Source organism: Penicillium maclennaniae (genome assembly GCF_028827695.1).
Source record: "Penicillium maclennaniae strain IBT 15551 chromosome Unknown utg000006l:1.0-2513246.0:1.0-2515036.0, whole genome shotgun sequence".
NCBI classification, from domain to species: Eukaryota; Fungi; Ascomycota; class Eurotiomycetes; order Eurotiales; family Aspergillaceae; genus Penicillium; species Penicillium maclennaniae.
Genome location: NW_026623218.1, coordinates 2,165,949 through 2,179,182, shown reverse-complemented (window position 1 = coordinate 2,179,182; position 13,234 = coordinate 2,165,949). Strand labels below are relative to the sequence as shown.

The window sequence follows — 13,234 nt, the reverse complement described above, 5'->3', positions numbered from 1 at the left end:
TAAAAGGCCGGGAGCGTAGTCCCGCTCCCTATGTACAGGAGCATCCCAACAAAAGGGATGGGGAGGGGATATGCAAACAGACAGTACACAAATCACTTTTTGTACCATCAATTTTGTAGTAACATCAAATCATCAAGGTGAGAGAAGGCAGGTTCTTTTCGCTGAAATAACAAAGCAGAGGGAGGTATCATTCACAAAACGCCAAGGGTATGCAATGGAAGGAAGGCAATGGGAGGAGACACGATCACTGGGCAGCAGTGGACAACTGGTTGTGCAATGCCTGAGTGAGAGCCTCCTCCTGGCGTTTGCGTTCCATTTCCATCAAATACTGGGCGTACTTGGAGCGAGGGTTGTGAATACCGCACTCGGTCTTCTGCTGGCCCTTCCAGCGACCGGAGCGTTCGTCCTCGTCGGCAGCGACGGGCTGGGTCGAATGCCAGTCACCGACGCTCTTGTAGCCACGATCGAGGAGTTCGTTGTAGGGAACATTGTTCTCCTTGACGTACTGCTTGACCTGATCAAAGGACCAGTTGGCCATGGGATTGATCTTGATCAGGCCAGCCTCATCAACCTCGATGACGTCGAGGTCACCACGCTTGCCACCCTGGCTACGACGACGACCAGTGAGAACGGCGTGAACGTTCAATTCACGGTAGGCACGCTGTGCAGGCTCGACCTTGGCGACCCAGTCGTAGAGCTGGTCGTCGGCCTCCCAAAGGCGAGAGCCATACTTGGACTCGAATTCCTTGGCGTTCTCAGCACCGGCGGGTTTGTACACATGCACGGTGTTGTTAGGATAGCGCTTCCGGACACGGTCGACTAGGTTCAAAGTCTCTTCGAAGTGATGAAGAGTGTCGAGGAAGATGAGGTCGACCATCTGAGGCCGAGGCACCTGGAGCTTAGAGAGCATGTCCAGAGTGACAAGACCCGTCAGGCCAAAGGCAGTAGTCTGGAAAAGGTGGGGGAGAGATGTAATGCACCATTTCAAGATTTCTATAGTATCACACGAGTCAGATTTAGATCATTGAAAGCGGGGTTAAACATGGAATGAAACCATAGAGACGACATACCCTGAGGCTCGAGGAACTGCAACTGGCGGTTCAGAAATTGGAGATGGGGCTTAGTGAAAACGATTTCAGGAACATATTCTTCACTAGAAGAGCCACCGCTAACATAACCAGACTCGGTCATGTTGTCTCTCGAGTCGATGGCACCCTCGACATCGGAGGGGTAGCTGATTGGCATCTTGGCCGGCATGGTGAGGTATGCAGTGTTGTATAGGAAGTATAAATGTAGACAAGCGGGATGGAATGAATTGTACCACACTGCAGGGACGGGGGACACCAAAGAGAGCTCGAAGATGGAATTTCAGAGATGACAATGGCAAGAATATAAGAAGAACCGGGGCAATCACGACATCATTTCGGATGTTCGTGCCTGGCAACTCATCCGACGGACGGCCTTTGCCGTCTGTTTTGCCGGATTCCAATCACATCATTCTGAGTTACCGCCTGCTCGATTCGGCGATACGGCTGAAAAATTCGATTCGGGCAGGTTCTGAGGAATCACGCAATAACTGCGCAACTGGTCCGTGTGGATCCCCGAACCATATACAAGGCAGCTCAATAGCTCTTGCTTCCAGACATATCCGGTTCTGTGGTCTCCCAAATGGGTTTAGTAGAGGTGCCTCGAGATGATAAATCACCCCAAAGGGCGCACCTCCCCTCCACGAGCCTATCCCTATCCCCGTCGCTGACCAACATTGGTCCCGGGGTTAGGTTGGGTCACCCTGCTGCCTAAGCATGATGTTTAGCGGTGTTCGAGAAGATCGATCGAAACTGGATTTTACCCCGATCCCCGTAGCTTGATTGACGTCGACGTGTCATCGCTGGAGTGTAGAGTTGCCCTATACAGGCTCAACATCCCTAACGTGCTCCCTGCCCGCATCGAACGGCCATGATGTGATCAGGACTGCCGCTGACCGGGGCTTATTCTGCCTAGCGGTGAACGAACTCGATCCCGTGACGAGGCGTGACCGAAGTCAGGTGACCGCCATCGTGCACGAGCCACGTGCCGATCACGAACGGGTTTTTGTGAGGGGCATTAATGTTTCGTGTCGCGGGCATATCTTGTTTACTCGTACACCATGGATTCTAACGCCTCCCGCCAGCGACCCTCTCTGGGTCAAATGCGTAGCAATTCTTTCATTCAGGATCACCAGCAGTATAAACCGCCCCTTCCGATCAGCCAAAACATCGGTGAAGTGCTGGGAACTCAGCTGGATGAGAGCTTGGCTACCTTGACCAACCCGATTCACCCTGATCCGCAGAGAGTTCAGGACAGTGGTATCATTCACAGCATCTTCCACAACCATGCCAACCCCCTTCCGCAAGGCACTGCGCGCATTGTCGCGACGCTCTTCTACAAATCTTCCAAACCCGTCCACCCCCATTTCCACCCCGCCGCGTCGTTCAATGCCGCAACCGGCCAGACACTACAGGCACCCAGAGTTCCTGAAGGATCCGCCCCGACGGACGATATGGAGAAGATTCCGCGCGAACCCCCAGCGCCGGAATCTGAACCGCTGGACCACCTGTATGGACCGTACGTGTCGCAGCTCTGCTTGACTAACTTCCTCCAAACTCTTGAGCAACTCCCGACACCATACCAGCGCACCAACACTTCACACCGTTGCTTAGACCGCGAGGACCAGCCTCGCGTAGTTGAGGTCACATTTTCCCCGCCGCCGGACCCTGAATACCTCTCCTTCGCAGATCTGCGTAAGCACGAAAGCATTTGGCGCTTCGAGCGAGAGTGGAACGTCGAAGTTGTTCTGCAAAATGAGAATGTCTTCCGCCGGCATAAGCGCTTGGCCGTATTTGACATGGATAGCACATTGATTCAGAACGAGGTGATCGACGAGATCGCCAAGTTTATCGGTGTGGAGAAGGAGGTCTCTGTAGGTGTTCTAGATTCATGTAGACAATGCTGGCAACAACTAACATTTCAGGAAATCACCGCGCGTGCCATGAACGGCGAGCTGGACTTCACCGCATCCTTGAAGGAGCGTGTTGGACTTCTCAAGGGAGTCCCCGCTGACGTTTTTGACAAGCTCAAGTCCGTCATTACCATCGCCCCTGGCGCCCAGAGAGCTCTGCCGTGCATTGAAGATTTTGGGTTACAAGATAGCCGTCCTGAGTGGAGGTTTCCAGCCCTTGGCCGAGTGGCTCGCTGAGCAGCTTGGAATCGATTATGCCGTTGCCAACCATGTAAGTCCCTGATGAGAATCACCCCTCAAACAAGCCTCCCTAAGACCTTTCTAGCTCGAAATCGACGAAACCACCCAAACCCTCACCGGACGACTAGTCGACTCCAAGCCCATCATCGATGCCACCCAGAAGCGTGCTCTGCTCACTTCCATTGCGGCCGAGAACAACATCCCCATCTCCCAGACACTGGCTGTCGGCGACGGGGCCAATGATCTCCTCATGCTTCACGCAGCAGGCCTGGGCGTCGCCTGGCGCGCCAAGTCCAAGGTCCAGCTCGAAGCTCCGACCCGTCTGAACGGAGAAAGCCTCGTCGACATTCTCCACCTAATTGGTCTGGATAACGAGGACATCATCGAGCTGGCTGCTGCAAATAAATAACCGTTCTGAGATGCATTTCGCCTACTTCTCATGTGCGAGTGAAGGTTTGCTTTTTTGAACAGATGTGCCAAACACAATACCCACTTTTTATGCCTTCGGGCTTTGATATCCAGTTCGTCGGTTGTACTTTCGAACACTGCTCGAGAGTGTTCGACATACAGTAGTTCTTCACTATCTTTCCTCTTTTCCTAGGCCCGGTTTTTGTGGTTCGTGATCGGGAAGTTGAGTAGCGTGGAGTTCATTGGAAATGAGGTGTTCAATAGCTTCCCGGGCGTGCGCAATTGACGAGGGGAAGTCATATACTCGGGATGAGTCTCCTGCCAATAGTACATAGCTTACTGATACATCGTCAATGGTTACGAATGAACACAATGAAATTTTTCATGGTATATGACTGTATTCAAAGAGCACACGAGACCATGAGCTTGCAGTCATTCGATACCCGAATGTACAGAAACCCGTTGATGGTGGTACAAGACACTTCAGTGTTAATGTTAATGTGTTGAAAGATCGAAATGGAGAAAAAGAAGAAATTTTAAACCCGACCCGAACCAGACCAATGCAAAACTCGGCGCCAAAACATGAATTCGAAATGAGGCAATCTGCCATGTCTATTATTTGTGTTGTGTAGCAAAGTCTTAGCGGGTGGCTTCCGCCGTGGCGATGGTCGATTGATCAACGGTACCCTCAGCAGTGCCGGAGCCACCGCGACGCTTCTTCAACACGTTTTCGATGAAAGCTTCGCCGGCCTTGTAACTGCTTCGGACCAGGGGACCGGAGGCGCAGTACAAGAAGCCCATGTCGAGGGCACGCTGACGCCAGGTCTCGAAACGGTCGGGGGTGACGTATTCCTCGACAGCCATGTGCCGCTTCGTAGGACGCATGTATTGGCCGAAAGTGACAACATCGACATCTACAGCGCGGAGCTGGCGGAGGGCATCCCAGAGCTGCTCGTCCGTCTCGCCAAATCCGAGCATGAGAGAGGTCTTGGTAATGAGGTCGGGACGGGCTTCCTTGGCAGCCTTCAGAACGCCAATGGATTGCTGGAAAGTGGCGCGGCGATCGCGAATAAAGGGGGTGAGAGCCTCGACAGTCTCGACGTTGTGGGCGTAGACATCCAACCCAGAACGCGCGACTAACTTGACCATTTCTAAATCACCGCGGTGGTCACCCGTCAGGCACTCTACCAGGACGTTGGGTGCTTTCTGCTTGATTTTGATAACCGTTTCGGCGAAGTGGTGAGCACCGCCATCTGCCAGGTCGTCTCGGTCTACGCTCGTCAGAACAACGTATCCGAGGCCCCAGCGCGAAATGGCCTCGGCTGTGTTCTCGGGCTCATGAGGGTCCAGCGGGGCGGGAGCACGGTTGGTCTTGACACTGCAGAAGCGGCATCCACGCGTGCAGGTATCGCCCATCAGCATGATGGTAGCCGTCGCAGCTTGCTTATCGCCGCCACCCCAGCAGTCGGAGATATTTGGGCAACGAGCCTCCTCACAAACAGTGCTGAGATTTAATCCACGAAGATCCTTCTTAAGGCGCTGATAGTTCTTTGAGTCCGGGATGGGTGTCTTGAGCCAAGAGGGCAGACGAGTCATTTCCTTCTTGCGGCCGGCCGGGCCGACCATGGCGGTCTTCAAGGCATATGCTTCCGAGGTATCAAGGGGCTCTTCCTTGCCGGAGACAAATTCGGAAAACGAGGGACCGGCATTCAACTTATCGCGAAAGGTTGTGGCTCGCCGCCGTGTGGTTCCTGCAGCTGTGTTGGAGGTGGCGGAAGAGGCATCGGTGGTGGCGTAGGTTCGGTGGAATGGCGGGATGGTGGATGAGACCGGAGCAATGGTCGCTCTCACAGAGCTCACAGAGGATAAATGCCGTAGGCTTCTTGCTGGTGCGGCCATTGTTGTGTATGTGGTTGGGAAGTCACGGTTGGAGGATGGCGGATGAGATAGTAGGTCGAATCTATTTCCGCGGGAAACCTGAGGCAACCAATGACTAATCTGATCGTCCGCGGCAATCGCAACTCCGAGTCGAACGGCTCTTTTGGTGAGTCTCCACATGCTTTTATGGTTCTAATGGTTGCTACGCTGGAAAAGTTGTAGTCAGACAATCTTGATTACACTTTGCCAGGGTAATATCACTCTAATTGTACAGATTCCATGCACCCAAAAAACAAAATATCCAAAGAGCGAATCGCAATGCAAGGGTATGAAGGTAAACATCAGGAACAAACAGGAAAGAAAAGTTCGAGTCAATCGAAAATAGGGAATCATTGATGCTGAAAGGATATTAAAGTCATCCTCTGGATGACTGCAGATAGTAGAGGACCAAGGAGATGATGAAGGCGACGTGGAGGTTTAAAGAAACAATGCTTAGACAATATGAGGGTCGTCTTCGGAGGAGCACCTAGAAAGAGAATCAAGGAGAGTAGTTAACCGATTTCAGTGTCGAGGGAAACGGCGCGTGAACGATATTAGGGCCGTCCTTTGGATGATGAGCGCAGAGAGCAGAAGGTCAAGGAGAGTATGTTGTAGATTTGGACGTGCAAGGAAATAACGTATAAAGAAAGACTCAGTGATGAATATTACTTTCAAATACTTGAGTGAGTACCTCGACAGCAGATTTGAGGGTATCATCTGCTCGACCGCAGATGGCGAATAAGAGATTGTCGATGATGCTTTCAACTTGCCGGCGCAGGTCCATGCTGCGAACACCGAGGGCGCGGTCTTTCATCCGGCCTGGGGACCCGGTGGGTATTCGGATACCGAGCGTGCTGTAAGCCTTGGCAGGAATGGCATCAACCGTGTAAGGTTCGCCGCGTGTCGAGATAGATGGTTTCCGACGGTGAAGCGTAGATAAGGAAACAAGATAGTTGCGAGCAATAAGCGCAGCACAGAGACCGTCGAGAAGATTCTCTGCAACTTGAGGAAAAATAGTTCGAAATGGCCGAAGTAGTACCTTTTCATCATTTCGGCGAAGATAAACAATCACAGGAGACGTTAATCGCAGCATATGGCGAGGGAAGTCTTTGACTGAATGGTTAAGTTCACCAAGGGTCCACTCGTGGTCATCGAGAGTCCATTCTTGGTCCAATAGTCGCCGTTTCCCTTCTTTCTCTGAAGGATTTGATGTGTTGCCAGAGGAAGCAGTCTTCGGGGATGATGATGCTTTGGGGCTGACACTGCCCGATCGGATTTCCGGTTGGGGTGACCTGTCGCGCTCTCCCTGCGCAGATTCAGGCCTCTCGCATACGACGGTAGACGTGACACTGTCCGAGGTCAATGACCCCGGATCTGTGTAAGCATCGTCATCTTTGCTGTCTGAATAGATATCCATGGAGTAGCTGGATTCACGGGTACCATAGCCGCTGTCAGACATGTCAAGCGGTGTGTCTGGGCTGAAAGCAGACACCTCTTCCTGTCGATGATCAGGCGTCATTGGAAGAGGGTGAGGTAACAATGATGGAAGAGGTGGTGGTGGTGGGATGGGTGTAGCCGTAGACGGAGGCATGGAGGGCGAGGACTGCCGCGTTACTTCAACAAGCTTGGGCTTTGAAGCGACCGCGAAGCGCTGCAGTTGCACGTGAGCATGGTTGGTCTTAGATCCAACCCAGGCTGAAGAACTTACCACAGGCTCCTCCAAGGCCTTGGACCCAGGAATGAAATCCAATTTTGGCATTGGCGGATCTGTTTCAACAATCTGAAATTTGCGACGATTGAATTCTTTGGGTGCCTGGTCCTTATCTTCCCCTGCTTCAAATGGTACGCCCTGCAGCCACGTCTGACAATACGAGAAGTTGGTGGGGATCCAACTGGCTTCGCTTGAGACAGTGGCCGTCCGCGGCCGTTGAGGTCTCGGAGAGGTGCCTGGGACGATTACGTTGGCACTGAGCACGGACAGTGGTGATGCGATGGAGCTCTTGGCGCCATTGACAGGACTGTTAGAGGCAGCGCGCGGTTTGTCATGATTGAGACTGGCTTCCTCACATTGTCGAATGAGATTGGAGTGAGCTTCGTGAACATTTGTCACGTCCGTCCTTCGCCTCTCTTCCAATGCTCGTGTCCAACCAGGCGGACGGTAGGCTTTGTAATGGATTTTTTCCTCCATTTCGAATGGCAGCGTAGGCTCCCCCGATGGTCCCTGCTCTGGCTCTTTCATGAGCTCCTCCATAGGCTCGTCTGAAGTGTCATCGACAAGCTGTCCCACAGATCCTTGTTCCGTATTCTCAACAGGCACCGGAATAGGCTCATTCAGAGGCTCGCTGGCAGGCTGCTCGGGAAGCCCCTGCGTCGGGGTATCCTCATCACTGTTGGTGTTGCTCTTGCATTCAAAGGACGATGAAGAGTCCACACCCGCACTGGCGGGCCGCGAGTCTGAGATCGGGGGACTCGGAAGGAGACCAAATGCTGACATATTGGCGACGGTCAAGTTCTGATCTGATCGCCATGTTCGTAACCTACGACCGGCTGGCGGAGGAGGGTCTTTCAAGAAAGTGGGAAATGAACCATCACATGAAGCTGTCGCCGGCGATGCTCCCGTGGAGGCCGGAGATTTCGGTAGAACTAGCTGGAAAGGCTCTTTCATTCTGCGCACAGAACGAAAAGGTGAGATACAGACGGGGCTGCGAGTAGCGGGCCGCCTTGTTAAACTTGTGGTATACTCCTGCTCTGGCCGGGCGAGAGCCGAGGAAGGCAAGAATGACAAAGAGCTCGGAAATTGCCTGCTCCTGTTCCGGGGCTGATATGTGGGCGACCATCGGCGTGGCGATGGCATGCGGTCCTCAGTAGTGATAGTGTCGTGGCTCAACGCCGACGAATGAGAGCTCTGGTATTTGATATGTGTTTCGATTCGAGCCGGAAAACATGCGTTAGTCGGCATTGTAGAAGCGGCGCAGTCCATGGTGGACATAGCGCGTTATTAGGGAGAATCTCAATGCTAAGCCCGATTTGAATGACGACGGGGAAAAAAGCAATGAGGATGTAGCACAAGTGCCGGATGAGAACGAAATGCAGCAGGAACCGGACCAAAACAAAGCAACCTCTGTCTATGCAGGGGCTCAACTCTTCCTTATACAACAAGAGCGCACAGGGTTTCCAGGTGGGATCAGGGTCACCGGGGCAGAGAACATCCCTTGTCAAGGAAGAAGACTCCTGCCATGAAGAAACCCGGGTATGTAGAGAGGAAAATCGCCCCTTCAAGGTATTTTAACGTTTCCTTAGGCACGAACTGATCTCAGCTGCACCAGGCACGGGCCAACATAGTAATAAGGAGAATGGAGCTCGCGTCGTCCTTGCATTCCGCGAGATGGGGTGAGATCCTGGACAGTGAGGGTGACGATTGGCCCTAGATCCGGCAATCCAAGCAGATGCAGGCCGTCAACGTGGAAGGACCGTCGGCCTGTCGCGCCGTAAGCGTCATAGTTCACTGGGGATGGAACATTGTGTGGACTCGCGGAATGAGACAACCGGGATGGGGCGAGGGGGAACAGGGCAATCATGGCGATCCGAACGAATCATAGGGACAGAAACCCTTGAGAAGGGCAACAAGGTCGACGGTAGGGTGTATGTGAGTGGATCTTCATTGGCGTTGTGTCTCGTTGCAACAGCAACAATCGATGATGAGTCTCCCTGTTCGTACGGGGGTGCCATCCCTTGCATCCGTCTAGCTCATGCCTGGCGCTTCGCCTGAATCGTGACTATATAGTCCAAATGCTCCGCCATGGCTGAAAGAATCTGTCTCTCCACCAATTCATTGTGAATGACGTGGATTGGGCTCATCGTGCAACCCTCGTCCATTTTGTATAGATGGTGCAGATTCCACCTCATCGGGCCTTCGGGATCTGCTTGGACAGGTCGAACGGGGTTCCTTTTAACTTGAAAATGGGTTCGCGTAGTGGTTTGATATGTCATTTCTGGACGTGCTCTGTAGGATTTTAAGATTAAAGAAGATTAAAGTCTAGAATCAAAGTGCCCGATCGAAACCTCGTAGAGTTTGTCACTTATCACATTGAACGATGCTGTGCATTTCCCGGTGGACGGGGCGAGCCGCCTGCAAACACTGCAAACACCATTCTTATCGACTTTGTCACCGGAAAGGAAAAAAATTGGGAGCTTGGGCTCCATTCTTCTTAGTCGCATAACTCGACTTGCAGGCCCCAGGATGCTCTCCGAGTCGTTCGTCGCGGCTACCCTGGCCTCCGCTAAAACTGCCAGCGCCACTCTGCGCGATGTCGGCATTTGCGTGCAGGAATACCTGCCCTCTCCCCAATTGCGATCAACTTTGAAGAAGAGCTCCACCAACCCCAATTGTCTTGCCGTGAGCCCGTCGCATATCTTCGCTGCCCAGGCGGAGAAGGCGGTGGTGCATGTGTATAGTCGGGAGAAAGGAAACCAAGAGGCTCTGGTGCCGTTCCCGCAGCGCATCCACAGCATTGCAGTGGCCGGAGGCAAGTACGGCGATGTGCTGGTTCTGGGAACCGAGGGTGGTGGACTGATCCTGTGGGAGGTATGACTTGTTGACAAGGAGATTCTCGATGTATCACACTGCTTATTTGCTCCTATAGACTTGTACCGGTCGTGTTGTGGCCACCACCGCCTCCCATCTTCAGCCCGTTACTTCTCTCACCGTCGACCCCACCTCCAACTTCATCCTCTCTGGCTCTTCCGACGCCAGTATACACGTCTGGTCCTTGTCATCCATTCTATCTTTCTCACGACTCGCCCCAAGCGGGGACCGTCAGCCCCCCAATGCCCCGATTCGCACTTTCTCGAATCACCGCGCCGCTATCACATCTCTAGCTTTCGGGCACAGTAATGGACGGCACAATATCGTCGTTTCAACGGCGAAAGATAATACAGCGATTGCGTGGGACTACCAGACTGGACGTGTCATGCGAACCTTCCTTCTTCCTTTCTCCGCCACTTGTGTAGCATTGGACCCAGTCGACCGTGCTTTCTACGTGGGTTACGAGGATGGAAGTGTCCAGTCGGTTGGTTTCTACCGCAGTGAATCCGTGCAAAACCCGCTCCATGATCCCTCTCTCCAATCGACCCCGGCGCAGGCGTCTGCCGAAGACCGATGGCTCCCACCTTCGGCCGAGTCAGGCACCGTCAGGGCCGTTTCCCTGTCGTACGACGGAACAACATTACTATCTGCACATGAAAATGGAAGGGTTCTATCGTGGAACATTGCGCGACGCAAGTTTGCGACCACAGTTGCCGACTATACACACCCTGTGACCAATTTGGTTGTGCTGCCTCCTAGCGGACTTCCCACAACACAACAATTGAAGCGCATATCGCACACCGTGGTTAAACCTCGCCATGACAATGCTTTCGCCGATCCGGCTCACGCCCCCGGCGCCGTACCAGTGGACTACGTGTTTCACACACACCTGGTTGCTCCGTCGCAACCGCGCCCTCGCACGACAGCCGAATTTACCCAAGCACTCACACACACCTCCTTCCCCGAATCTATGATTGAAGAAGGCCTTGCAGAATTAGCGGCGCTCCGTCAAGGTGGTGGGGCGCAGGTCTCCCACGTTACCTCCGCAACTCCAGCCCTTGCCGATGATTCGGACGCAGCCGCCCGAGACAACCACGTCACAGAATTACAAGCCGAAATCGCCATTTTGAAAAAGAAGGCAGCGGCTAATGACACAGCTCGTCACGCTACCGCCGATGAAGTTGTTCAATTGCGCTCTGATTTGGCCCAGCTGCAGGATTACATCAACGAAATGCACGGGAAACTGGAAGCAGGTCAGCATGCCAAGGTGCAGCGCCATGCAAGGAAAGAGGAGCAGGAAGCGAAGAGACGTGAAGCTTGGTTCGCCGCTGAGAAGCAGGGGCGCAACGGCGACAAGGTCATGCAGAAGATGGAGATCGATGATGGTCTGCTCACTGGCGAGTCTGATGACCAAAGAGATGAGTAGTGGGTATCAAAAAGTCATGCATATTGGGTTTCCTACATTCTGGACCGGCGCTATTGGGTCTCTGTCTATATGCTCTCAGGCAATTAAGCCTCTCTTGATGAATACCAAGCTGAATGAATATTGAAGATGATCCCGAATCCTGAGCTTCTTGTCATACATTTATAGTCCGACTGTAATGTAGAGAACATCTATAGAGATACCTTCCCAGTCCTTTGCTTCTTTTCTCGTCGATCTTTGTCTAAAACACCATGCAAAGTCGACCCTTCAAGTCCTTCCCCTGATAATGCTCAAACATCTCATTGATCTGCTCCACGCCATAGGTCTTCTCGATATGAGATCTGCACCGATTTTCGGCATGCAGATTAATCATATCCTGACTTTGCTTAGGCGTACAGATCAACCGTCCCCTTACCGTCTGCTCCTTAAAGCTCAATGCAAACGGATCGACTTCCAGCATCGTGTCCGACGGCAAGCCAACATCAACCAATACACCACCTTTGCGCAAGAACTGCTGCGAGAATCGGATGAGGTGACGCGCCTCGGCATTGATAACCACACGGTCCACACCGGCATTAGTCTCATAGAATGAAGACTGCAATTCCTCAATCACTCGCTTCTGCGCATCCTCCGAATCAATCACGAACGTCTTATCCGGTCGAAGGTGTTCCGGAACCGACAGAGCCGTCTCGATACCTTCCTTTCGATTATCGATCGCAATGACATTAGCACCTAGCGCCTTTGCATATTGCACGCCCAGGTGGCCCAGTCCACCGATCCCAACCATCGCCAACCACTGGCCCTTCTTGACACCGGAGGCAAGAAGCGCACCGTAAACGGTAGCACCGGCGCAGAATAGCGGTGCAGCTTCATCCCACGGGATAGACTCGGGAATCTTCGACACCACTCGGGCGTCGGCCTTCATATACTCCGCGAATCCACCATTGATCGTCAAGCCAAGCATACCAACCAGCTTCTCACAAAGCTGTTCACCCTGATGCTTGCACGCGTTACATTCTCCGCAGAATGCATATGTATTAATTGACCCGACACGATCACCGACGTGAATGTTTGATTTCTCTGCGTCGGATCCAACTTTGACGACCGTTCCGGCCGGTTCATGGGATCCGACGAGACCGGGCTTCGCGCCTGCGGATTCGTAGACGCCTTGCATTACTTGGAGATCTGTGTGGCAGTAACCAGCCGCGGCGATTTTGACTAGGATATCATTTGGACCGAGGTCGGATGGGACATCGATGTCGCGGACCTCGTAGCCTTTGTTGAAGTCTTTGACGACGGCTGCCTTCATGGTTTCGGGGATTTGGTCTGCCATGATTGGATGTGTGATATGGAGACTGAGAAGACTAGGTTCGATGGAGGGACTTTGGTGGAATTCGGATCCTACATTAAATATGTTCTATGGGACTTTGAAGCTATGGCAGAGCAGAGGCTGGATGATTGATATTGGACGTCATCTCGCAGCAGAGAAATTCTTGTTCTGAGAAGGAGTGCCGAGATAATCACCCTAATAGAAGGGAGTAAGTTGTTCGTTTTCGTTCGATTTGCCAAAGCCAATGCTGTCGAATGCTGGGAGAGGTGCTTCTAGTCAATTGGTTGTTGGGAGCTTAATCACCAAGTATGACGCCATCGTTCGGTCAGATAT

At 52.7% G+C, this 13,234-nt stretch overlaps 6 protein-coding genes across 6 annotated transcripts; 2 read left to right on the top strand and 4 right to left on the bottom strand.

The window, feature by feature from the left end:
• Window positions 1-244: 244 nt before the first annotated feature.
• met16 (phosphoadenylyl-sulfate reductase (thioredoxin)) lies at window positions 245-1,257 on the bottom strand (the record flags this gene model as incomplete). The annotated part of the gene is made up of 2 exons (XM_056968756.1): window positions 245-993; window positions 1,071-1,257. 2 exons carry the CDS (start codon window positions 1,255-1,257, stop codon window positions 245-247), a joined length of 936 nt encoding a protein of 311 aa, XP_056821552.1.
• An 889-nt stretch (window positions 1,258-2,146) lies between these two features.
• N7477_007092 (phosphoserine phosphatase SerB) lies at window positions 2,147-3,647 on the top strand (the record flags this gene model as incomplete). Its single annotated transcript, XM_056968755.1, has 4 exons — window positions 2,147-2,959; window positions 3,011-3,121; window positions 3,171-3,269; window positions 3,324-3,647. The coding sequence occupies 4 exons, from the start codon at window positions 2,147-2,149 to the stop codon at window positions 3,645-3,647; spliced, it is 1,347 nt and encodes a 448-aa protein (XP_056821551.1).
• Window positions 3,648-4,285: 638 nt separating this feature from the next.
• Window positions 4,286-5,545, bottom strand: N7477_007091 (lipoate synthase; the record flags this gene model as incomplete). Its single annotated transcript, XM_056968754.1, has 1 exon — window positions 4,286-5,545. One exon carries the CDS (start codon window positions 5,543-5,545, stop codon window positions 4,286-4,288), a length of 1,260 nt encoding a protein of 419 aa, XP_056821550.1.
• Window positions 5,546-6,215: 670 nt separating this feature from the next.
• On the bottom strand, window positions 6,216-8,543 carry N7477_007090 (uncharacterized protein; the record flags this gene model as incomplete). The annotated part of the gene is made up of 1 exon (XM_056968753.1): window positions 6,216-8,543. One exon carries the CDS (start codon window positions 8,541-8,543, stop codon window positions 6,216-6,218), a length of 2,328 nt encoding a protein of 775 aa, XP_056821549.1.
• Window positions 8,544-9,803: 1,260 nt separating this feature from the next.
• N7477_007089 (putative ribosomal assembly complex component Ipi3) lies at window positions 9,804-11,574 on the top strand (the record flags this gene model as incomplete). The annotated part of the gene is made up of 2 exons (XM_056968752.1): window positions 9,804-10,148; window positions 10,207-11,574. 2 exons carry the CDS (start codon window positions 9,804-9,806, stop codon window positions 11,572-11,574), a joined length of 1,713 nt encoding a protein of 570 aa, XP_056821548.1.
• Window positions 11,575-11,812: 238 nt separating this feature from the next.
• On the bottom strand, window positions 11,813-12,904 carry N7477_007088 (zinc-dependent alcohol dehydrogenase; the record flags this gene model as incomplete). The annotated part of the gene is made up of 1 exon (XM_056968751.1): window positions 11,813-12,904. The coding sequence occupies one exon, from the start codon at window positions 12,902-12,904 to the stop codon at window positions 11,813-11,815; it is 1,092 nt and encodes a 363-aa protein (XP_056821547.1).
• Window positions 12,905-13,234: the final 330 nt, after the last annotated feature.